The 24,926-nt window shown below is 36.9% G+C and overlaps 1 protein-coding gene and 1 non-coding gene across 2 annotated transcripts in view; one reads left to right on the top strand and one right to left on the bottom strand.

Annotated features, from left to right (window-relative positions):
* Positions 1-24,926, bottom strand: part of SYNE2 (spectrin repeat containing nuclear envelope protein 2) — a 323,992-nt gene that overhangs the window by 195,583 nt on the left and 103,483 nt on the right. The window contains 16 exon segments of the mRNA XM_018054080.1: positions 1,597-1,723; positions 2,193-2,311; positions 3,139-3,229; positions 3,376-3,587; positions 7,285-7,443; positions 8,389-8,523; positions 11,458-11,631; positions 11,924-12,082; positions 15,121-15,294; positions 16,661-16,810; positions 17,882-18,046; positions 19,767-19,954; positions 20,224-20,302; positions 21,673-21,835; positions 22,679-22,791; positions 23,351-23,515. Of these exon segments, the coding sequence (XP_017909569.1) occupies positions 1,597-1,723; positions 2,193-2,311; positions 3,139-3,229; positions 3,376-3,587; positions 7,285-7,443; positions 8,389-8,523; positions 11,458-11,631; positions 11,924-12,082; positions 15,121-15,294; positions 16,661-16,810; positions 17,882-18,046; positions 19,767-19,954; positions 20,224-20,302; positions 21,673-21,835; positions 22,679-22,791; positions 23,351-23,515 (2,373 nt within the window).
* TRNAW-CCA lies at positions 12,348-12,419 on the top strand. Its single transcript has one exon. It is a non-coding gene; the product is annotated as a tRNA-Trp (tRNA).

Genomic DNA, 24,926 nt, shown 5'->3' on the forward strand with positions numbered 1-24,926 from the left:
TCTAATGTACGGCCAAGCATACAAGGGTGCTGCACAGTAATGATTATCTTCTAAATAAGAAACATGCTTTTAAAAATTAATTAATTAATTTTTGGTTGTACTGGGTCTTCATTGCTGCGCATAGGCTTTCTCTAGTTGCAGCAAGTGGGGGGTTACTCTCCAGTTGCATTGCCTGGGTTTCTCTCTGCAGGGGCTTCTCTTGTTGCAGAGCATGGGCTCTAGGGCAAGTAGGGTTCAGTATTTGCAGCACATGGACTCAGCAATTGCAGTGCTTGGGCTTATTTGCCTCACGGCACATGGGATCCTCCCAGACCAAGGATCAGAACCCATGCTCCCTGCATTGGCAGGCAAATTCTCAATCAGTGGACCACCAGGGAAGTCCAAGGAAGATATTCATTTGTAGAACTTACAGTTGGTATGCCCACCACTAGATAAATTGTTTTTTTCTGCAGCTCCTGACTCAGATACAATACTTCCTCTGAAGGCTCTCCATAAGGTCACCCATCATGTACTGTGAACACTCTCTCCACTACCTGCTCCTTCCTTACTGACCAACATCAAACAGATAATGTGACAATTCAGTTAAGATGATAGCTGGCTGAGACAGAAATTCAGAGTGGCTGATTTTTCATATACCCTTAATTTTAGAGCAATTTTAGAAGGTGTATTGGTTGAAATAACCTTCAAACATATTGTTTCATCCAATTCATCTGAAGCTTTCATCTCCATCCCAAACACAATCCAAACTTCTAATCTGATAAAATATCAAATTAGAGCATAAGTAATAAATCAGGACCTGGAACCAAACTCTTTACTGGTTTGGGTGTCTTTCTCAAAATGGGCAACAGAACATTCTTCAGAAACATCTAGCCTCTGGGACCTCAACAAAAATGGTGGTGTAATACTTAGGGTGTCTTTATTTTCTATATTTAGGGTACTATTCAGAGGAGGCAATGGTGACCCACTCCAGTATTCTTGCCTGGAAAATCCCATGGACGGAGGAGCCTGGTGGGCTGCAGTCCATGGAGTTGCTAAGAGTCAGACACGACTGAGTGACTTCACTTTCACTTTTCACTTCCATGCATTGGAGAAGGATATGGCAACCCATTCCAGTGTCCTTGCCTGGAGAATCCCAGGGACAAGGGAGCCTGGTGGGCTGCCATCTATGGGGTCGCACAGAGTCGGACACGACTGAAGCGCCTTAGCAGCAGCAGCAGGGTGCTATAATTTTCTTTTGTAATAAACATTTTTTCTGATTTTTTAAAAGACTTATTTATTTTTATGTATGATTTCTTTGTGGCTGCCCTGGGTTTTCATTGCTGCCTGTGGGCTTTCTCTAGCTGTGGGCACCAAGGCTGCGCTCTAGTTGTGGTGGTTTCTCTCGTTGTAGAGCACAGACTCTAGGCACACAGGCTTTGGCAGTTGTGGCGCACAGGCTTAGCTGCCCCATGGCATGTAGGGTCTTCCCAGACCAGGGACTGAAGCCACGTCCCCTCACTGGCATGCAGGCTCTTAACCACTGGGCCACCAGTGACACCCCATGGTGGCAGTATTTTCTAATAAAAGATAAAACTCCTCTAGTAATATTTTCAGTACCTGTAGATCTGTCAGTTTGTCCTGTAGACAAACACTACTCCTTTCCTTGTCACTAGAGAAATCAGAAGTAATTCTGGCAATGCTGTTTTGCAGGTGAAGTTCAAGAGTGTCTTTGTGTGTATCATACCTGGAAAAAAAATTAAATGCAAAGTTACTTGATTTTTAAAATTAGACCGCGCAATTTTTTTAATTACTGTCAGTTGTCCATGAGGAAAGCCCAGGGAATTTCTGCTTAAGATATTGGACTACAGGCAAAAATTATGACTAAAGGAAAATAAAAACTTATTAAAGTAGACCATATCTGCACTGATAAAAGACTTTTGCTGGATTTTCTAGCTGTTTAAAAGAGTTTACCTCTCCTTAACATATACACAATACTGTACATAAAACAGATCACCTGCAAGGATTTACTGTATAGCACAGAGAACTATACCAATATTTGTAATAACCTATAAGGGAAAAGAATCTGAAAAAGAACATATACATATATATGTATGTATGTATAGCTGAATCATTTTCCATACCCCTGAAACTAACACAATATTATAAATCAACTATACTTCAAATAAAAATCTTTTTTTTAAAAAACAGTTTACCTCTCTAGTAAACTGTCAATAGAGGTACTGTGACCCTTTTCATATTTCTCCATGATGCTTTCCTCCTGTTGAGGCTTTAACTTGGATTCCAGGTTAAAATTCTGAACCAATTCCATTGCCTAAGCAAATACATAAAAGAGTAAACATACTATCTTCAATATACTTAATTGCCTGGAAAAGATAAACAGTTTTGTGATACAAATGGATATCATTGATTCTTTATACCCCAAACTTCAGCTCAGAGATAGGTCTTCCCGTAGGACACAGATTTATCAGGCTGATTCTCACCTTCGAACTGGTATGCCAGCAGGATAGATAGAGGAGTTTTCCCAACCCCTAAGCATTGTCTCTGCTTGTGACCACATAGCCATCCATGGTCAAGGGCAGACAGAAGCACAGCACAGCACACAGGAGCAGACCTCTGAAACAAGCACACCTCATTCCCGCCCCATACCTTCTGACTGGCAGCCTGGACTCACAGCAAATCCCCACTAAGCTAGAACTCAAGAATTCAGAAAATCCAATTCCCAAAGAAAGTAGAAGACGTTATAATGATAAAAAGACAAATGACAAAAAAAAAAAAGACATGACAAATGAACTAGTTCATCTCTGATGCTGAAGCATCTGTGCAGAGTAAGCTCAACATTCTTGTGCTCTCAAAAGTAACACACATAGGCAGCATGTACTCGTAATGGTTCAAAATGGTCTTTTGGAAAGAACTGTTTGTGTCCTCAGGGGAAGATCAAGTTATGATTGCCCTGGCTTTGGTTTGTTGTATTCTAATTCTTTGAAAAGCAATCTTCCTTACATTATTTAAGTGAGAATTCTCAGCTGATAGAAACAATCAGATAATTAAAACCAACACTCAATGAGAAATGGATTATTGTACTCTTGGTATTTTTTCTTATTGGGTTTACTTCTAAAACATATTATCCAGATTTAACACCTTTTCAGCTGATGGCTGATTGTCTGATTTTGCAGATGGCACCTCGCTGAGGGTATTCCCTCCTCCATTCTCAGATGCATCTGTGTTTCCCCTAGGAAGGAATCAAAATTGCATATTTAAATATCAGGAGAAAAAAATGAAGCCTAAGAGAATAAATAATTTTCAGTGTCATGTGCCTTCACAAAAGGCTTCATCTTATTTCTCCCTCATATGTAGCTATTCTCATGAGGCACTAACTTGTTTTTCGATGTGCCTCCCAAGGTGGGCTGCAGTGTCATATGAATCTCGGAAGCACATTTCCGAAGCCTCTCTATCTTCTGCTCGTAATCTTTGAGCGCTCTCCTCACTTCTTGTTGACTCTTCTGAGAAGTCAGCTCCTCACACAGCTCCCGCAGGACATCCATGTGATGATCAAGCTGGTACAGGCTGCCCTCCTCAGAAAAGCAGGCCTGATTGAGGAAATAAAGTGGGAAAAGTGTTTCCGATGAGTTTACATGATTAGTCCGTGAGGATTAGAAACGAACAGATGTGTGTGGCTTTAACAACACATTCTTTTATAAGCCCCTCCAGTGTGCCTGGTGTGGGAGTGGGCACTGGAAACAAAGACGAGAGAGATGGCCCTAAAGGGATTCACCACAGCCTAATGATGGAATGAAGGAAACCAGAACACGTCACCCCAACATATGCCTCTCTGACACGAAAGGAAATTTTTTTAATTGAAGCATGGTTAATTTACAATGTTGAGTTAGTCCCTGCTATACAGACATGGGAAATAGATGGGGAAACAGTGTCAGACTTTATTTTGGGGGGCTCCAAAATCACTGCAGATGGTGATTGCAGCCATGAAATTAAAAGACACTTACTCCTTGGAAGGAACGTTATGACCAACCTAGACAGCATATTAAAAAGCAGAGACATTACTTTGCCAGCAAAGGTCCATCTAGTCAAGGCTATGGTTTTTCCAGTGGTCATGTATGGATGTGAGAGTTGGACTGTGAAGAAAGCTGAGTGCCGAAGAATTGATGCTTTTGAACTGTGGTGTTGGAGAAGACTCTTGAGAGTCCCTTGGACTGCAAGGAGATCCAACCAGTCCATTCTAAAGGAGATCAGTCCTGGGTGTTCACTGGAAGGATTGATGCTAAAGCTGAAACTCCAGTACTTTGGCCACCTCATGAGACGAGTTGACTCATTGGAAAAGACTCTGATGCTGGGAGGGATTGGGGGCAGGAGGAGAAGGGGATGACAGAGGATGAGATGGCTGGATGGCATCACTGACTCGATGGACGTTAGTTTGAGTGAACTCTGGGCGATGGTGATGGACAGGGAGGCCTGGCATGCTGCAATTCATGGGGTTGCAAAAAGTCAGATACTACTGAGCGACTGAACTGAACTCAACTGAAACAGACAAGTGATTCAGTCATATATATATATAAAACTCCCTCTGCATTTACTTCTTCTTGTTTTTTCTCTTCTTTTTTAAAAAGTATTTATCTATTTACTTGGCTATGTCAGGTCTTAGTTGCGACTTGAGGGATCTCCATTGTGTATCCAGGATCCTTGCGGCAAATGGACTCTAGTTGTGTCTCATGGGCTCTGGAACTCTAGTTCCTGCTTCACCTCCAGTGGAGGTGAGCAGGCTTAGTTACCCTACTTCACATGGGATGTTAGTTCCCCGACCGTGGATTGAACCCAATTCCCCTGCATTGGAAGGTGGATTCTTAACCACTAAACCACCAGGGAAGTCCCTTTTCTGCTTCTTACTTGCCTTCAGCTCAAAATAATTTTCATGTCATAAATCGTAATGAAGAACAATATATATAATATGCAAGTAAATAAATTTTTTTAAAAAAAGAAGCAGTAAATGCAGAGGGAATTATATATATGACTGAATCACTTGTCTATATAGCAGAAACTAACACAACATTGTAAATTAACCATGCTTCAATTAAAAAAATCTCCTTTCATGTCAGAGAGGCATATGTTGGGGCGATGTGTTCTGGTTTCCTTCATTCCATCATTAGCTGTGGCAAATCCCTTTAGGGCCAACTGCCGATAATATGTCTATATTATTCTTCATTATGACTCCCTAGAGTTCTGGAGCCCATGAGACACAACTTGAGTCCACTAGCCACAAGGATCCTGGATATAAAACCGAGATCCCTCATGCTGCAACTAAGACTTGACGCAGCCAAACAAATAAATAAATATTTTTTTAAAAAGCAGCAAAAAATAAATAAATAAATAAAATAAAATAAAAAAGCAGCAGCAACAGTAAATGCAGAGGGAATTCCCTGGCAGTCCAGTGGCTAGGACTCAGTGCTTTCACTACTGGGGCCCAGGGTTCAATCCCTGGTTTGAGAACTAAGATCCAGCCAGTTGCACAGTGTGGTCAAAAAATAAAACAGAAAAGTCTTCTCCTTTTCTGCCTAAAGGCAAGAAATAAAGCTCCTTTTACTGGAGACAGTTTTATCAGCCCAGAGACGGAACCAAAGGAATCTGCAACAAACCTTGCACGCTAACGCTTCTCTTCCTAGTTACTTCTTCACCATTTCACTACCCCTATCCCAAACTTCTCCATCTTCTCAATTCTTCACAAATGTATTGTTTCTTTGTCTGAAAGGTACACAAGTTTCCTGCTCTGGTCACTTCTTTGGGTCATCATGCCCTTATGAAGTTTCCAACGCACATTAAAAAAAATTCAAGGAAATATGTAGGCTTTTCTCCTGTTAATCTCTTTGTCAGTTCAATTTCCAGATCCAACCAAAGATCTAAAAGTGTTGAGGAAAGCTTGTTCCTTCCCCACAGTAACCACACAAATAATGAGCATACAGCATGACAAGGGACACCACCTGCCTTAAGCAGTCTGAGAAAACCCCCTTCACATGAGGGAACCATCTGGGCTAGAGGTTGAAAGAACATGCACAGAGTCCTCCAACGAAAAGGAGAGAGAGGTCATGCCTAACAGAAGGAGCAGCCAAGACAGGGAAAGCTCCAGATGTTCTGAAAGGATGTGGAGTCTAGCGTGGCAGGAGGGGCACTGAACGCGTGTCCTGGGGCCACACAGTGAAGGGCCTACATGGTCTTCTGAGGAGTTCAGAGATGTTCTGACAGTAAGGGGGGTTCAATGGGATCACTCTCGTGACGGGACCAGAAAATGATGCCACCACCATCACAGCAAAAAAATTACCCAGGTTAAGGGAAGTAGCAACACTGATGGAAAGGAAGGAGAACAAGCAGCTCTTCTGAAGATTAACAGATGGGACCTGGCAGCTGACTCCAAGGCTGAGGGAGTTCTGAGATGGTGACGACTTTCATAACCAAGATGTGTTAGAGGAAGAAAAGTTTGAAATGAGATAAGATTGGCTGGTTCTGGACATGCTGAAGTGGAGGTCTCTGAAGAACACTGGTGGTATCTACTACTGAGAGACACAATCTGGACTTCAGGGGAAAGGACTCAGCTGGAGATAAGGATCTGGGCTTTTCCTTGCAGAGAGGGCAGTTAAAGCACCAAAGTGCATACAGTCACCTGGAGCAAGCATGAGATTAGCCAAAAACAGAAACTCCAAAACAAAAGCATTGGGATATCAGAAGAAAAAAGGAAAATTTGTGAAGAACACATAGAAAGAAGGATCTCCCCCCAAATAATAAAATGCAAGAGAGATGGATATTGAGAGAGCCACAACAGTGGAAAGTTTAAATGAAAAGAGGGGTCGGGACTGTCAAATATACGAAAGCAATCAAATAGGATGAGGACCAAAAACCATAAGATTTGCCCGGGCTGGTTTATATCCTGATCTGCTATGTTTCACAAAAGCTGTGCTTCAGAGGATGCCGAGTCCTTACAAAAATAACTATGGGAACTTCAACAGAGGGTGACATGTTTGTAACCAGAGTCTTGGGGACAGGGGCCACTGAGATATATGGGAAAAAAAAAAAAAAAGTCAATGCTGAATTCTTCTCACTTCTAAAAAACAAGACACGCAGACTCTGGTTAGATAGAGCTTGAACTGCAGAAGGGATGATCCCCAGGGGACAAAAGCGCTGAGGTAATTTTCAGAGCAGTTTTAATCCTAGCCAAGGACTTACTAAACCATTTAGGATAAATCCCACAGTGATGACAAAACTTGAATGAAAACAGGTTTTTACCTCATGTTCTTTGATGAGACCCTTGGTCCTTCCTCTGCGAATTAGCTTCTTTTCTTTATTGATTTGCTTTTCGAGTTTTGCAATACTATCACTAAGTTTTCCTTTTTCAATGTCTATTTTTAGTTGTTGAATATACAGGGACATTTCATGATGAACAGACTGTTAAAAAAAAATCAAAGACACATATTAACCATGGAAACAGGATATATTGAGAAGATTTCCATTAAAAAAATAAAAAGATTTGTGGTAACCAAGGATAGAAATGAACTTATGTGTAATTCTGATTCATGCATATATCTTTGGGGAGGATGTTTTAAAATATACCAGACTCATAAACATATTTTTTTTCTTTCTAATAACTAAAAATGTGTTTCAGCTGTGAAAGACATGGTTAGAATTAAAAGACAAGAGGTAGACTGGGAGAAAATATATACAAAATATAGAGAAATAAGCCTATGGAGAAATAACAAGTAACTACAATGTATATCCTGAATGGGATTCCAGAACAGGTGAAAAAGGACATTAGGTGGAAATCTGTGGAAACAAGAATAAAGTATAAACTTTAGTTAATAATGTACTATTAGTCCCTTATGACAAATGTACTATATTAATATATTAATAGCTGGGGAAGCTGGGCATGCATACACTGGAATTCTCTGTATCATTATTACTACCTTTGTAATAATTTTGTAAATCTAAAATTGTTCTAAAATTAAAAGATTATTTTAAAATGTGTTTTAAGAAACCTTTTAACAGTAGATATTCAATTAAATTACCTTATTCTCTCTCTCTCTTCATATACTCACACACACATTTAATACTCAATAACATTTAGCAAAAACAATCTCTATGGTAGGCACTTTATATAAAGCCTTGCAACAATCCTGCCAAGGCAATAAGGGTTTTCCCAATTCATCAATGAAACTCCTAGGAGCTAAGCAACTCGCTCAAGTTCATTCATTAGCTGCTGGATCCAGGCCTGTCTGCCACCAAAGCCTACCCCTATTTTCTATGAAACTCTACATGTGTATATATTAATATCAGGATGAATATCAGGATCATAAGCCCCAGGCACAGACCCCAGACATACGTGCATGTTCTTACCTCCCACTTGGCACAGATGTCTCTACTCTTTTCTTCCAAAGACAGCTTTACATCATCAGTTACATTATTTTTCAGTTCTTCAACAGCTTTCAAATACTTGGCCTGACTTTTAGTATTAAAAATTATCAGTGCTTCCTAAAAAAAAAAAAAAAAACCCACAAACAAGAACATGAAAGTCTTATTCTACTGCTATGTTCTCAAAGCTAATTTAACAGGTATAATTTTAGAGAATTTTAACAGGGAGAACCAGGAAAGGACTCCATGGAGACTACTTGAAACTTTACGGGCGACTTTTAGGTGTAGACTGAAGGTGATCTCCCTTTTGTATGCTTTGATTTCTTTTGAAAAGAACTGCAAATATTTATTATTCAAATGTAGTTACACCTTTGAGGCCAAGACAGAGACTTCCTTATGGTATTCCAAATAGTTTTTGGTCCCTTTCATAAACAATTAAAAGGCTTATTATTATGAGCCACTGGCAAAGTATCCTCTAAAGTTCTTAAGTATTGAGCAGATGACCACACTTCATAAGTAATACAGTCTAAAGAGTATATCAGCTTGTATTAGATATCAGTGTTGCAATAAGACACAGTTTATAGTAGGGGTAATGTGGCAAATGTTTAATACTGTGTTTAATCATTTTATGCTGCAACATAAAGAGGCGACATCCTCTTATCATAGACTTCAAAGGCTTATTTAGGGCCAACAACAATGGCAGTCCCATAGACTGGAATGTGCCTGCTCCTTATCTCACACTTACTTACTCTTACAAGATCTTGCCTGGCAATGATACTCTGTAAGAACAGAAACCTGGCTTAGGCAACCATTAAACAACAGAACAGAAAATAGTCTAGTGTTTATGAAAGGGCAGAAAAATCTATAAGAGACAAGAAGATGAAACTAATTCTGAGGGAGAAAGCAATGAAGCAGGCTGGGGATTTGTTCATTTACTTATTCCATATTTATCATGGGTCTCCTGCAGAAAAGGTACAGTCTGAGCCCCAGGGACCTCCTCTAAAGCCTCTGTGAGGACTGCTAGATTTATGGAAAGGGAAGACATGCTAGCCCCATGTGCAGGCAGGGAACTCCTGCCACTCATGTGTCCCAGGAATCCCTGGGGCCTCAGGGCAGTAACTGGCAAGGCACGGATTCTGCTTCTGCTGTGAAAATGGGACTATTTCACTAAATGCCAGAGACAAAAAGGGGGAGGCCTTGGCTTCAGATTTCAGAAGGAAGATGGGCAGGAAGAGGAAAGTGGTATGAGAACTAACACGGTAATTCCTCCCTCTGGTAGAGAAGGGGCCTGAGGCCTCTGCTTTTTCTTTCCCTTCCCTCTTTCCTCAGCTGACTGTATCTGTCCTCTTGAAATCCACCCTAGTGATTATTTGCAAGAACTACTGACTCAAGCTCAGTTCAGCACTCTCAGCATTCCAGGAGTAAAACTGGGAGGAAAAAAAAGACAGTGGGAACTGGGCAAAGCTGGTGGCTGACAAGGTGCAAACAGTATAAGACGGTTGTGGGAGAAGCAATGTCGAAATAGCTGGTGCTAGGGTCCAGTATGGTTAACAGTCCAAAAAGCCAAAGAGGGTTGAACCCAGACAAGAGGAAGAGGCCACAAGGAGGATTAAGAGAGGCTGCTGGAGGAGTCCCTTTTCCTGGAAAGACTGGGTGCAGTAGCACAGAGTACTGATTGACTTCATCTTTGTTTACAAAAATTGAAGTTTAGTTAATTTACAATACTGGGTTACTTTGAAGTGTATAGCAAGGTGATTCAGTTTTATTTATATATATATATAATGTATATATTTTTCGATTCTTTTCTATTATTATAAGATATTGAGGTTATTACAAGATATTGAGTAGAGTTGCCCATGCTATACAGTAGGACCTTGCTGATTATCTATTTTATATACAGTGGTATGTATATGTTAATCCCAAACTCCTAATTTATCTCCCCACCCTGCTATCTCCTTTAGTAAACGTAAGTTTGCTTTCTATGTCTGGTAGTCTATTTCTGCTTTGGATTTACTTCTTTTTATCTCTCCCAAAATGCCTAGCCCATTTAAAATGTTCAGTAAATTTGGTAAATGTTGAATGGATGAGTGAAGGAACATATATTTCTCTACCTCTCTGATGTCTAAGGGGAGAGACCTTGTTTTACTTTTATTTCATATCTCCCAGTGCCTCCCAGTATTAATTAATAGTGAGTCTCTGCTTTAGATATGCTTGGACATATCTTTCTTAAGTATAACTGATTTACAACATTACATTAGTTTCAAGTGTATAACAGAGTGATTTGATATCTTTATGGATTATACTCCATTTAAAGTTATCATAAAATAATAGCTACATTTTCTATGCTGCACATATATCCTTGGAGCTTATTTAATTTATTTTTAATATAAATTTATTTATTTTAATTGGAGGTTAATTACTTTACAATATTGTATTGGTTTTGCCATACATCAACATGAATCCGCCACAGATATACACATGTTCCCTATCCTGAACCCCCCTCCCTCCTATTTTATACATAGTAGTTTTTACCATTGATTTTGATACCGTCTTAAGCTGCCTATCAAACCATGAAGTCAACCAAAAACTGTCTCCATACAAAGTATTACTGGATCTTTAACTGCTGATAAGCATATGTCCCTAGTAACTTTTATTAAAGTATTTTAATAATAATTTTATTTTACATTTGGGGAATTTTAACCACTCAAAGCTTCTTCACATACCTTGTTTTCATTTATTTGGCAGTTGAATAGGACTAGAATTATTATGTCCATTTTATTGATTAAAAAAGCCAGAGAAATCAAATTCTTGCTCAGTATCATAGAGTCAGCCATGCTTTTTACACTATACCACTGAATTCATTCAGTGAGTCTACAGTAAAATTTGAATTTAAAATAATCACTTGAATATTTAAGAGTCTCTGGGGAACAATATATAAAACTGGGACTTCTTTAAAGTTATGATAACTTTATTATAATTACAGTGATGGAAACATCTTGATTTTAAATGAGGTAATGAAAAATGTCCTACATGTGATAGTTGAAACAGCCCCACCTTGTATTTTGAAATTAGTCCCCTCTGGCTCTCTTTTTGCCCAAGTAACTGCTCAGCCCTTGTAATGTATGATTCAAGTTCCTTCTGTGTTTCTTCCACCTTCAGCCTGACATCCAGGTCTCGGGAAACATCAGTTGAGTTCTTCAACACAGCTACTAATTTTACCATACTGATCTGTAATGACGAAAAATTGTCAACTTAACACTTGGCCCAACTTCTTAGAAAACTCATAAATGGAAAAACAGCTTGAGTAGCAACTCATATTTTCCCACTAGACATAAGAATATTCTATTTACTATATTGATATTTTCCAACATGCTCTAAATCATAAAGAGATAAAAGGGAAAATGAATATTTTGCAAAAAAGTTTCAAACTACAAGGCAATCCCCTTCTCCGTCCGGCCCTCCCATTGACTACTTGGTTTTAAAGACTAAATTCAGTAAATAGGGAATATTAAAGAGAGACCTGGACTTTCTCTTTAGCTTCTTGAATCTTTGCCTGAAGTCCAGCAGTGAGGACATGTTGGAGAGACTCCTGACTTGAAACATGTGGTACATCCATTTGTAAAGTGTCTTCGATTCTAGACACAAGCTCTTCGTACATAGAGCCTTTGGCAATAAGATGCTATAAAAACACATTAGAGTGAGATAACAATAAATATTCTGATTATATGCTAAACATATTAATAATCTTAATAATCTCATCAGGAAATCATAAAAAGTTAACTGTTAATCCAAAATGAGGCAAATTTATATTCTAAAATAGTTATTTTTAAAATTCATTTTAAAATTTATATTAATACAATCAGATTCTGAGCAACATAGACTTTTATGTATTATTCTTAAACACTAAGCACATAGATAAAATAAAGACTAGAGAAATACAATCTTCCCTGGTGGCTCAGAGGTTAAAGCGTCTGCCTCCAATGCAGGAGACCCAGGTTCGATCCCTGGGTCGGGAAGATCCCCTGGAGAAGGAAATGGTAACCCACTCCAGTATTTTTGCCTGAAGAATCTCATGGACGGAGAAGCCTGGTAGGCTACAGTCCACGGGGTTGGAGAGAGTCGGACATGACTGAGCGGCTTCACTTACTTAGAGGAATACAATGCCGATAGAGAGAAAAAAAGTTGAGAGAATAGTAATAAACATTAAAGCGAAATTATTCACTTAGTCAAATCAATCAGAAAGGAGTTCAATAAATGTTACTGGAGAAAACAGCTGTTGGAAAAACATCTCTTTAGAACCATGTTTTTTCCAAGATACTAAAAATAAGTTTCAGATGACTTAGAAAATTATATATAAAACATGAAAGTAGAAAGAGAAGAAATTATCCATGAAAACTGATCTGCCCCCTGGGTTTGGAGGGGCTTTAAAGGCAGAAATGACTATAAAAATACAGAAATTTTGTATGTAAAATAAAATAACTTAAAAGTCAACAACTTGGTAAATATATTTGCCATACAAATGAAAATGAGTCATGATTCAGAGAGCTTATAAATTCAATAAGAAAAATACTAAGATCCCAAAGAAAATTCAGAAAATACAAAGACATAATTCATGGAAACAAATGGCTAATGAATATATGAACGACAGTTCAATCTTACATGTAACCAAATAAGTTACAAATTAAAATAATGGGGCACCACTTTCAGTTATCAAAATAACAAAAAAATTTTAAATTACAACTCAGAGATGGCGTAGTATATTTCTATAAAATAGAAATTATATTGTGTGATATCAATTATGGAAATATTGATCTTATTTATCATAGAACAGAGGAACTGTGGTGATTCTTATTCTCCTCTTTACACTTTTATGGGCTTCCCTGGTGGCTCAGATGGTAAAAAATCTGCCTGCAAAGCAGGAGACCCAGATTTGACCCCTGGGTCAGGAAAATTCCCTGGATAAGGGAATGGCAACCCACTCCAGTATTTTTGCCTGGAAAATCCCATGGATCCATGGTCCAGGGGATCGCAAAGAGTCAGACATGACTGAGCGACTAACACTTTCACTTTATACTTTTATGAATTATTTAAATGTTCTGAAATGAGCACATTGATTTGTAATTTCAATTTTTTTCTATTTTTAATTATAAAAGTAACAAAAGTTCCTGTAAAATACTTAAACAAGAATAGAAGTACAGCACATGAAGAAAAAAGTTTTTCTTCTTCCCCATCCTTCCCTTGCCATTTAATCAATCATTTGCATATTCATTTTAAAAATATGTACTTTGTATCTACTATGTACCAGGAAATACACTAAGAGGAGGGCTCACAGATATTTTTCTATAGATTTAAAAGTATAAAGAACAAAAAGCAACTGTTTTTAAAAACAGTTAAAGTATTTAGTGTTTTAGTATTAAAACACTAAAAGCACATTACCCATACTGTTCAGCAACTTGTATTTCTTAATTAACATATATCTTGATCCAATAAAGATCTACCTTTTTTCATTTTTTTGTTTCATCAAACCTTTTATTTTGTATTGGAGCATAGCCAATTAACAATGTTGTGACAATTTCAGGTGGAAAGCAAAGGGATAAACATATACATGTATCCATTCTCCCCTCAAACTCCCTCCCGTTTAAGTCATATAACACTGAGCAGAGTTCCCTGTTCCATATAGTAGGTTCTTGTCGGTTATCTATTTTAAATATAGCAGTGTATACCTGTCCATCCCAAACTCCCTAAGTATCCCTTACCCCAGCTCCTTCCTCCCAGCAACCATAAGTTCTACTTAACTTCTTATCAGAATTATATTTCAGCATGTTTGTGTTTTCACTGTTTAACACCTTTGGTTTTAAAAATACTGAATTTCTCATTTCTCACTCACTTATTACACTAAAAGAAATCCCAGTTACAAAAATAAATAGATAAATAAAATTAGAAAAGTACCAGCAGATGGCACAGGTTAAGTTCACATAATATTTTCAAAGCAAGGAAAGGTATTACTCTTACAAACAATGAAACACAAAATTATTCATATACACCTTTTCAAAATGTAGAAAAGAATTTCAAAATTCAAAAGAATTAAATAATTCTTTATTCCTAGAACTTTCCATCTTGCTATAATTTATGACATGCTCTATAAATTTCATAGCTGAGCTGGAACTCAGTAAAACCTCAATTGTAACTTCTTTCCAGGAAGAACTGAGTGATATTAAAATACACTCTTGCCTCATTGCTTTTCAGTGAGTCAACTGCCTGAGAATAAAGACAGAACAGAGTTTTTTAACAACATGCAGCCCCCTTCCTGCATCAGGTAAGAAAGGAAAGTGGCTTCCACCGGGGTTTAGCTTTCCAACAGTAGATTGCATCATCTCTTATATTCACACGGCACTGAGCTATAGGAAGACTGAACTCACTTACTCATCTCATTGCCCTCTGATGAAAGAGAATATTTTAATCTCCACTCTGGAGCTGGGAAAATCAGTTCAAGAATTTAAACTCCTCAGGTATTATTAGTTTTCAACTCTATCCTCTGTCTTCAGGCAAAATCACAGCAAATGATCCAAGGTTGAGATTCCACGTCATTTTTTTTTTAAACCCCAACAAAGAAAATTCAAACAGTGGTTTTATTTACTATTTCCTTTAAAACTTTTTATCTTAATCTATAAGCCTATAGCCACAAAAGCTATCTTGTCAATGCTGTTACACTCTTACCTGCAAAGATTCTTCCACTGAGGTCTCTACATCATCCTGCTGTCTCAGAAGATCCAAAACAGATGTGGTTTCTGCCTCCCAGGTTTCCACTTGTCCAGTGAGCTTCTCAACCTCTTCAGCCACTTTCAGTGGCCCCGAAAAGTCTTCATTTTCTTTTTCATGATCTTCCCCAGCCTACAACATTCAAAATTATCACTCAAGAAAATGGTAACATTTACCATTAAATTAATTTAACAATGAAAATCTCAAAAACAATGGCTGCTTTTTAAACTCAATGTTTTAATAACATCTTTATAAAAGTTAAAATGCATACTGAACTTTTATGCCAAAAAATTAAAAATAAACACATTATATTGCTTTTTTCCCCCTGAGAGTGCTAAATCAATATATTTTAATGATTTAAGATCTACTTTTTGGATATGATAATGATACATTATGATAGTATAAATACTTTAAAAATTAAGAGATTTATTCAGAAAATCTTCTTAAGGATATCATTCCTATCAGTTAGTTACTATTATTTCCATTTTACAGGAGAGATTAGAGCTTAGAAAATTATAGTATTGACTCTATAAACACATTTCTAAAACTGGTATACAATTTAATTAAATACAGCTAGCCATTGGTAACAGTAGTTGTGAAATATCAGAATCAAATTTCAATAAAATTAAGCCTTTTCCCATTAATAATCTCTCAGTATCCTATAAGTTGATATGCTACAGCTTTACATGACAGACACATTCTTAAAGCTGTTTTTAATCAGATCACATTTTAAATGTATGAGAAAAATATTCTATATTTTTCTATTCGAAGAGCATAGTGCACAGATTCAAGATGTTCCATAATTAGGTCTCCTAATGATGGGAAAACAGGCACTCCATCACAGCAACTGGCAAAAGCCAGATAAATTTACTTCTTTAAAGTTGTTTAAGTTATTATTCTGAAGGGAGCATATTTCCAAAATCACAGGTGCTACACCATACATGTGTATGATTCCTTGTTGTTGCTCTTTCTTTTCCATATTCTTATTTATAATCTAAAGTCATCCTCTGAATTACACAACACAGCAATAAAGAAAAATTTTACTTCCCCCCATTTTACAGAAAGGATGCAAGACAGGCCAGCGGCTAGCCTAAAGCTGGACAACTGAGTGCCAGTCAGAAGTAATCTGAAGAAAACAGCAACTCCACTCCCACAGCTCAGAAGTCATGACTGCTTCTGTGTGTCTGCAAACTCTTCAGTGAGTCAGAGGCACAGGGCTTTTATTTACTATTTCCTTTCAAGTTTTTTATTTATTTTAATCCATTAATCTACAGCCATAAAAGCTATAGGCTTATGGCTACTGTTTAGGCACTGATGACCAATGCATGAGGGTACCACTTGGGCATTTTACTGAACAATGACCATACTTTAAGTGTTGTCTAATAATCTTACTTATCTATGTTTCAACAATATGGGTTGTTTTCCAAAGAAAAAACAGCCAAGTTAAATTATTTCCATATATCAGTACAAAGGAACTACATAAGATATGACTGTTTACCATAATATTCTGATTGTGGTTTTCAGGAAGTTCGCTTGACGTATTGGTTGAAAAACCAACAGTTAGGTTTTCTTCCTTGGAGGGCTGAATATTTCCAGAGTTGTCAAGAAAGGGCTCATCTTGTAATTTCATAAGTGGCAGGTTCACTTCCTATAAAAAATTAATGTCATGAAATGTAATGTTTATATCTTTTATTCTAAGATATATGATTAAAAACAATAAGGAGACATATTTAATTTTTTTAGGGTTTATTAGGAACATTATAAAATTTCCCATACAACACCTCAGTCTCAAATTATTAAGAACAAGAGAACAATTTAATCATTTAAGTTCAAAAATTATTTTTTAAATATGTGCTTTTATGAAGCACTATACTAAATATAGGGATTCCCTGGTAGCCTGGTGATAAAGAATCTGCCTGCCAATGCAGGAGACATGGGTTCCATCCCTGGGTCGGGAAGATCCCCTGGAGAAGGAAATGCCAGCCCACGCCAGTATTCTTGCCTGGGAAATCCCCTGGACAGAGGAGCCTGGCAGGCTATAGTCTAGGGAGTTGCAAAAGAGTCAGACATGACTTAGGACTAAACAATAACAACAAATATTAAATATAAAGATAAAATTTGCTGTATGTTCTCAAGGACTTTGAAATCTAACAGGCAAAAATGCTAATGTCACTCTTTAATGGCAAATAAATTTCAACTAAAAATCTATGTTGAATGTCCACACAAAAATCTGAACATGAATGGTTATATCTGCATCATTCGTAAGAGTCAAAAAAGTGGAAAGAAGCCAAATGTTCGTTAACTGATCAATGAATAAATACAATGTGGTATATCCATACAACAGATTATGCTTTGCTGATAAAAAGGAATGAAGTACTAACGCAAACTACAAAATGAATGAACTTTGAAAACATTACACTAAGTGAAAAAAAGCCAGAAACAAAAGGCTACATATTTTATGACTCCATTTATGTGAAATACCCAGAATAGGACAATTTTTAAAGCTGGGGACATTGGGAGAAAATGAGGAGTGACTGCTAATGGGTACAAAGTTTCTTTATGAGGTGATGAAAATGTTCTAAAATTGATTATGGTGATGACTTGCACAACATTAAATATACCGAAAGCCGCTGAGGAATTCACACTAAATGAGTGAATTGTATGCATGTGAATTATACCTCAAAGAAGCTGTTACCAAAAAAAAAAAAAAAAAACTTACAGGCTGAGGTTTTGTAATAAACTTTCTCCATCTTTTATTTAGCCTCCTCAGTTCTTTAGAGATAGATAATCCAACTTCATCATTGCTGACTTGAAATAAGAAATTTCCCGCTTCATTTAAAGTAGTGTGTTGTAGATTCCACTGGGAGAGTGTCTCAAAGGGAACCTATATAACATATAAACAATGCAATATTTTAATGACATAATATTTGTTTTTCTATTACTCATAAAAGATCTTCACTGAGCTTGATTGCGAGCAAAAGTAAGTGTGAAGGTTTTGCAGAGATTCTGACCCTCCCTGTTGGGCTGCCTCTTCATCCTTGATCACTAATTGGCAGCTGCTGCTGCTGCTGCTAAGTCGCTTCAGTCGTGTCTGACTCTGTGCGACCCCATAGACGGCAGCCCACCAGGCTCCCCCGTCCCTGGGATTCTTTAGGCAAGAATACTGGAGTGGGTTGCCATTAGCTGTCGTCATTCTTGATCCTGGACTTTTAAGAAGCATGTGATGCTCTTCTATTTTTCTAAGCAGCTGACAGGCTTAGAGCAAAGGTTTCAAATCTTTTCAGTTCATGGCCCCCTTAGTGTCTCAGGAATTTTTTCAAGGATTCCTTAAGCTAGAAAAAGTACCTAACACTTCTCATTCATAATTAGTCAGGTCCAAACAGGTTAGTGGTTATTTGTGTGCTGTTTAACAGATAGCTGTTGCTTTTCTCCCTCAAATTTTAAATTTACCCAAGAGTTCTCTTTGGTAGCTCAGGGCATCTAAGCATGGAGTTTGGAAATTGCAAGGCTTAAAGTCTTATTTTTTCAAAGAAATGTGAATCTCATTAAAAGACCTTTAAAAGACGGAAGACCCATTGAAAGCCAAAGATTTGAATTTTGGGTATCAATACAGGTTATAGGAAGAAGTAATGATTCACTCGAATATTCTTTTTGCACTCATACACTTCTTAGAAATTTTACTTTCATACGAACAGCCTGTCTTTTGTTCAGTATGTTTAGCTTTTATATGGAAAATGTTTAATCTGAGAGGTTGTCTACACTTATTTGGAATAGAAGAAAGCAAATGAAAGAAAGAAAACTACCTCAAACAAAAATCATAAAACAGGTTATTACACAAATGGCAAATAAAAACAATAATAAATTATACCAAAATTTCTTCCACATTTCTCCACATAAATCTGAAGTATTTTGTTTTTCTTCCTCTCGAAAGTAAGAAAGCTTTTAGAACTGAAAGATACTCACCTAAATGTAAAGAAAACTTTCTAATTTATTAATTTATTTTAAATGTATTGGAGAAGGCAATGGCAACCCACTCCAGTACTCTTGCCTGGAAACTCCCATGGATGGAGGAGCCCAGTAGGCTGCAGTCCATGGAGTCGCAAAGAGTCAGACACGACTGAGCGACTTCACTTTCACTTTCCACTTTTATGCACTGGAGAAGGAAATGGCAACCCACTCCAGTGTTCTTGCCTGGAGAATCCCAGGGATCGGGGAGCCTGGTGGGCTGCCGTCTATGGAGTTGCACAGAGTCAGGCACGACTGAAGTGACTTAGCAGCAGCAGCAGCATAAGCTATCCAGTACTCCATGTCTTTTATTTCCTTTCCAAGGAATTAAGCAATATATCTTCCAAATGCTATACTGTGTATGTGGGTTATACCTCAATAAAATTCTGTGTGTGTATATAAAACCTACAATGAGGAGGAAAATTCCTTTTAGCTAGTATAGGAGAAAGAACCTAAACTCTTTCCAATATTTTGGAGAATTTTTCCAACAATTGTTTACTCATTCCTGGTCTCTCATTTTTGGATTGAAAATGAGGGTATCCAAACAAAATGAAAAAATAAAAAATAAAATTAAGTGAATTCCGTAAGACTGAAAATACCTCTTTCATCTGTTCTTTCTTTGTCTCCTCAAAACAAGCCTTTAGTAAATGAAGATTTTCCACATAAGTAGCCCAACATGCCAGAACTTTTTGTAGAGTGGACTTCACATTAAGTATATTTTCTCGATACATGGAAAAATGATATTTCACCATCGTATATTGTTTACTAATATTTGGATATTCTCCAGCTATAATGTTAACAAAACAAGACAGCAATTTTAAAAAACAGTTTTTCATTAAGAAAATAATACTGCTAAGAAGAATATTTGCATACTAATTGACAGTGGTGAAATAAATATGTATACTAACAGTATTAAAAGTAAATGCAAGAATTTTCCAAAACATACATATATGTAAAACCAATTCCTAAAGCATTAAGATACATAAGCAAAGTGAAACAAATGAAATGTTATTTTTAAGTGATGGTCATTCCATCAAAAAGAAAGTACAGCTTTACCCAAGTTGTTATGAATTTCTTCACATTTTTGAAACGAAGTTTCAAGTTGAGCTAGGAACTCTTTTTCTTCAATAAATTTCTAGGGGGGAGGAAATGAAAAAACATATTGACAATTTTTTTTAATGTGTCAAGAAATCCAGACAGAGACATAAACATTGATGAAGCGCTTAGGCACCAAAATTTCTTTACAGTAATTAATACTACATATTTGGGTAAGTAGTTCATGAAGAAAGATAGTTTTAAGGTCAAAGAAACATACACACGAGTATTAGCAATATACAAGTACGAGACCAGACAAAGTTTATCTCAATGTAGTGACGCAGTTCTACCTCGGTTCTTCTTATGTCTTTATTAATATTGAATAATTTTTATTAAGTATGTTGAGCATGATATAAATAGATACAATCTATCATCTATCACAGACCCTTGAGAAATACCATTACCCAAGTTATTATGTGTCTTAAGCAAGCAAAGTCTTCCATGGAAGAACAGACAATTAAAAACTCACTCATTATACACTTATGTGCCAACTGTATGATTATTTGAATGGAAAAACGAAAAATCAAAGTAGGAAAGAGAAGTTAAAATATTCAAAATCTAATTTAGGATGATGATTCCTATTCAGGAATGTGCAGTGTTTAAATCATAAACTGTAAATAAATATTTCCTCATCATGTTTTTCCAATTTTTCCACTGAAGTTTATACTCTTGGATTTTTCTTTTTGGCCCTCATTCCAAAAATGGAGAAACTGGGAATGCACTGGTGGTCCAGTGGTTAGGATGTGGCACTTTCATTGCCGTGGCCCCAGGATCCACGGTTGGAAAACTAAGACACTGCAAGCCACACAACATGGTCAAAAAATAAAAACAGAGATACAGGAAGAAGGATAATAAGGCCTAACTATAGAAATGACATTGCTAGGATGCTTTAGTTTTAATTTATCACATAAACACATATATTTAAATCATTTGCAAAAGTTTTTCCTATAAATTGTAAGAGCTAAACCCCTCCCCCAGAAAAACCTCCAAGACAGAATATATTGTTTTGCCCATTTTTTAAACTTGAAAGGCTAAGATTAAAATGTTCTAAGAAAAATTTAATTTTTGAATAGAACCATATATCAGAGTGGGAAAAGATATTAAGCAAGATACCCAGTAGGTGGAAATACGAATTTTTTTAAAGGAAGTAACATTGAAACTTTTTCTAACTATTTTGTAACTTAGCCTCGTTAACTCAGTTTCCTCTGTTGTGCTAAATAATGTTATTTTCTCCTTCTTATACTTCTCGATGTCTGTTATTTGACTACCTATAATCTTTTTCTCTAGGTAATATTTAAGCTACTGAAAGCTACCAAGAAAACTCATCTCAAAACCTGAAAAGTTAAGGGATATTGTGCTTAGGAAACATGCAAACCCAGGATCATGGAGAAGAGAAATAAAGTAGCTTACATGCCAGTCTTCCAGTAGTAATTCCACAGATTCTTTGTTCCCATATTTGATGTTCCAAACAAGCAATTTTGATTTCACTTCCTCCAGCAAACCAAGAACTGAGCACTCATAGTAATGAAATTCTAGACGTGGAATGACTTTTTCCCCCGAAATGTTGTTGATTCTGGAAGATAGTGCAGGTTTTAGAATTTAATTTAATATGACTGGCCAAATGTGAAAAATCTGTTTGGCATTTTTAAAAATATTGGGGCTTTAACATTTTCTTTTAATCACATGGAACTCAGACGCATCCTCACCTCTTTTTTTTTTAAAGTAAAACAAACATTGTGATGAGATATAAACAAGCTATTTCTAAGATAAAAATACCCAGCAAAACTATGTTCTGAAGAAATTATTCCCCTATTGAGAAATTCTATGATAAAATGTTAATCTCTAAAACATTTTACTGAATTTGAAAACTTCCATATAAGAATACAACTATACTTTACACATTTACATATTAACAGCTTTCATTATTAAAGCTAATACCTTCTTAATATCATTCTCTGAATAATGAGAAAAGAGAAGATGATGTGGACAAACACCAATTAAATAATCTTCAGTTTATAGTTTGTTGGAGTTTATTAAGTGCTCTCATATACTTCCTCCCATTCCACCTAGTATTCCTTGTGAGACATGAACAGAGTGATCACCAGTACTCTATATTTACAAATGAGAAAATGTGCAGAATGACATAATAACTTGGCCAAAACCAAGATAAAGAGCTCAGTTTCTGCCTCTAACTCCAGAACTTTTTCTACCACCATATCCTCCCAGGAAATAAAAGAGGAAGTATGTTAGCATGGTATTATATTACTATTACATAAAACACAAAGGAAGTGTTATCAAGAACTAAAGACTAATTGCCAAAAATTATCTACAAATCTGTATTTCCTGCTGCCTGCAGCACCATGTTAGTGTTCATACACGAAGATGTCAGCAGTTGTGAAAGGATGGTGGTACAAACCGTCTTTTCATTTCCTCCAATTTTTCAGGGGGTACCAAAGGCAAATGGTTTTCATCTCTATTTTCAAATGCCAGGAGAGTATTCAAATGGAAGTCAAATTTATCCATCAGACTCTGAAAAGAAATTTAGTATGACATGAGCCACACTTATCGTCAAACTCTGTAACCAAGGGTTTGTTAATCTCATTTGCTCTGTGCACGCATTGCATCTTTTTAAAAAGAAATCATAAAGCCCTTACATTTTCAACTAAAATGTTGTGAATAAATATTTCCATCATAGATGTTTTAAACTAGAACATTTTACAGAGAAGCAGACTGTAGTTTCTCTGGTAAAAGCATTATCAAAATCTTTTGTTTTCAGATGTATTTTCCATTCAATTGTGGGCTCAAATGCTATAAATCTCACCTATTAAATTGTTTCATATCATTTTAGTGAGAACCCAGTCTCCCATGTTTTAAAACAGTCTCCCCTCTCCTTTTTGGCAACTTTACAGTTGCTTTAGAATTTACTGGACCTATCATTTTGGGTCCCCAAAATCTCCAGGGGAATCATCTAAACCATCCTCAAATACCCACTATATTTCCTTCCCTTTCTTCTAGGAGAAAAGTCTTCCTCAAGAACAGTTCTAACAAAATATAGATTTTTTTCCCCGTTTCTTTTTTCTTTGCCAACCTGGAATAAAGTAATTTTCTCTTGTGTTAGAGCCATGGCTTCATTGTAATCCTGGGAGACTGACAAATCTTCATCCATAAGCTTCTCTACCTCCTGGAGCCAAGTTTCTATTTGATAAAGGGGTGAGGGCAAGACACGATTCAACCCTGTTTGCCACACATTAATCTGAAAAAAAAAAAGAAAAGATGTTCTTCAGTAGACACTTTTCTAGTTTGTTCACATACAGTATGCTTAATCCTCTAAAGAATTCTTTTAAAACAACCCTTTAAACACTTTAATTCTGATATGTTAGTCAAGAAAATACTGATCAATAGATATATTTCTAAGTATCATTGGCTAGCTGCTGATCGAGAAGATAATTTGTTCAAAAGCTTCAGAAGAGGGTGCAAGAATGAAAACAAATGTTTTGATCAACCCATAATCAGTTACAAGAAGGGAATCAGAAATAGTTACAACATGGGGGTTAAAAGTTAGTTTTAAATAGTTACAAAGTGAGTTGTAAATAGTTACAAAGTGGGGATAGACTACTATACTGAATGATCATTTGAAATCCTATAATCCCCTGTCTTCTCTGGCATTACATCTACAGATAGCAAGCAGATGTATAGGTTATTTCCCTCACTAGCCCCAATCGTCTATTTATATTAGACATCTCTACCACATCTCCTGATTATTTGTCCTTCACCAAAGCCCCCGCCCCTCAATCCCACTGCCTCCTCCATCCTCAGTCTTCCTACCACTCCTGATGTATGTGAGTCATACACATGCCAACCACCTATTGCCCCAAGCCCCGATTACCTTCTCAGGTCTTTGCTTTTTCTGCCCCTTCTACCTGAATTTTCTCCCTGCTGAGGAACCACCAAAACTCACTCACACATTCATACATTAGCTCAATTAGATAGATGTACATGAATGGCAACGGGGAGGTGGCTTAAATATATGTGTGCTCAAAACTGAAAGTAAGAAGCAGAATAACATATAATACCAATTTATACAACTTAATACATGGTTACATAAATACATTACTGCATTTTGGAAGAACATATAAACGAAAAGATACACGCTAGGCACATCACAATGGTGGCCTAAGGAAAAAGAAGAATGGAAGGAGGGTATGAGGATAAAAGCAAATAAACACACAATTTGTGTGTGTCAGCTGCTCAGTCATCTCTGACTTTTTGCAACCCCATGGACCGTAGCCTTAATAAGTGAATAAAAATAGGAGTAGGATCTTGTCCAGATTCATGCATCATGAAGACAAGAGTAAGTTTAGCACAACGGTCCACACATCTGAGGATCAACCAGATAAACAACAGCCACAGCTCCTGCCAGAGCCACCTAGTGTGGGAAACAAGTAAGTACATGGTTACAGTGAAGTGTGAAGAAGTGAAGTGAAGTGAATGCTGCTTAGTCATGTCTGACTCTTTGCAGCGCCATGAACTATAGCCTGTCAGGCTCCTCTGTCCATGAATTCTCCCGGCAAGCACTGGAGGAGGTAGCCATGCCCACCTCCAGGGGATCTTCCTGACCCAGGGATCAGACCTGGGTCTCCTGCATTGCAGGCAGATTCTTCACC

This window comes from Capra hircus, chromosome 10 (genome assembly GCF_001704415.2).
Source record: "Capra hircus breed San Clemente chromosome 10, ASM170441v1, whole genome shotgun sequence".
Lineage (NCBI taxonomy): Eukaryota > Metazoa > Chordata > Mammalia > Artiodactyla > Bovidae > Capra > Capra hircus.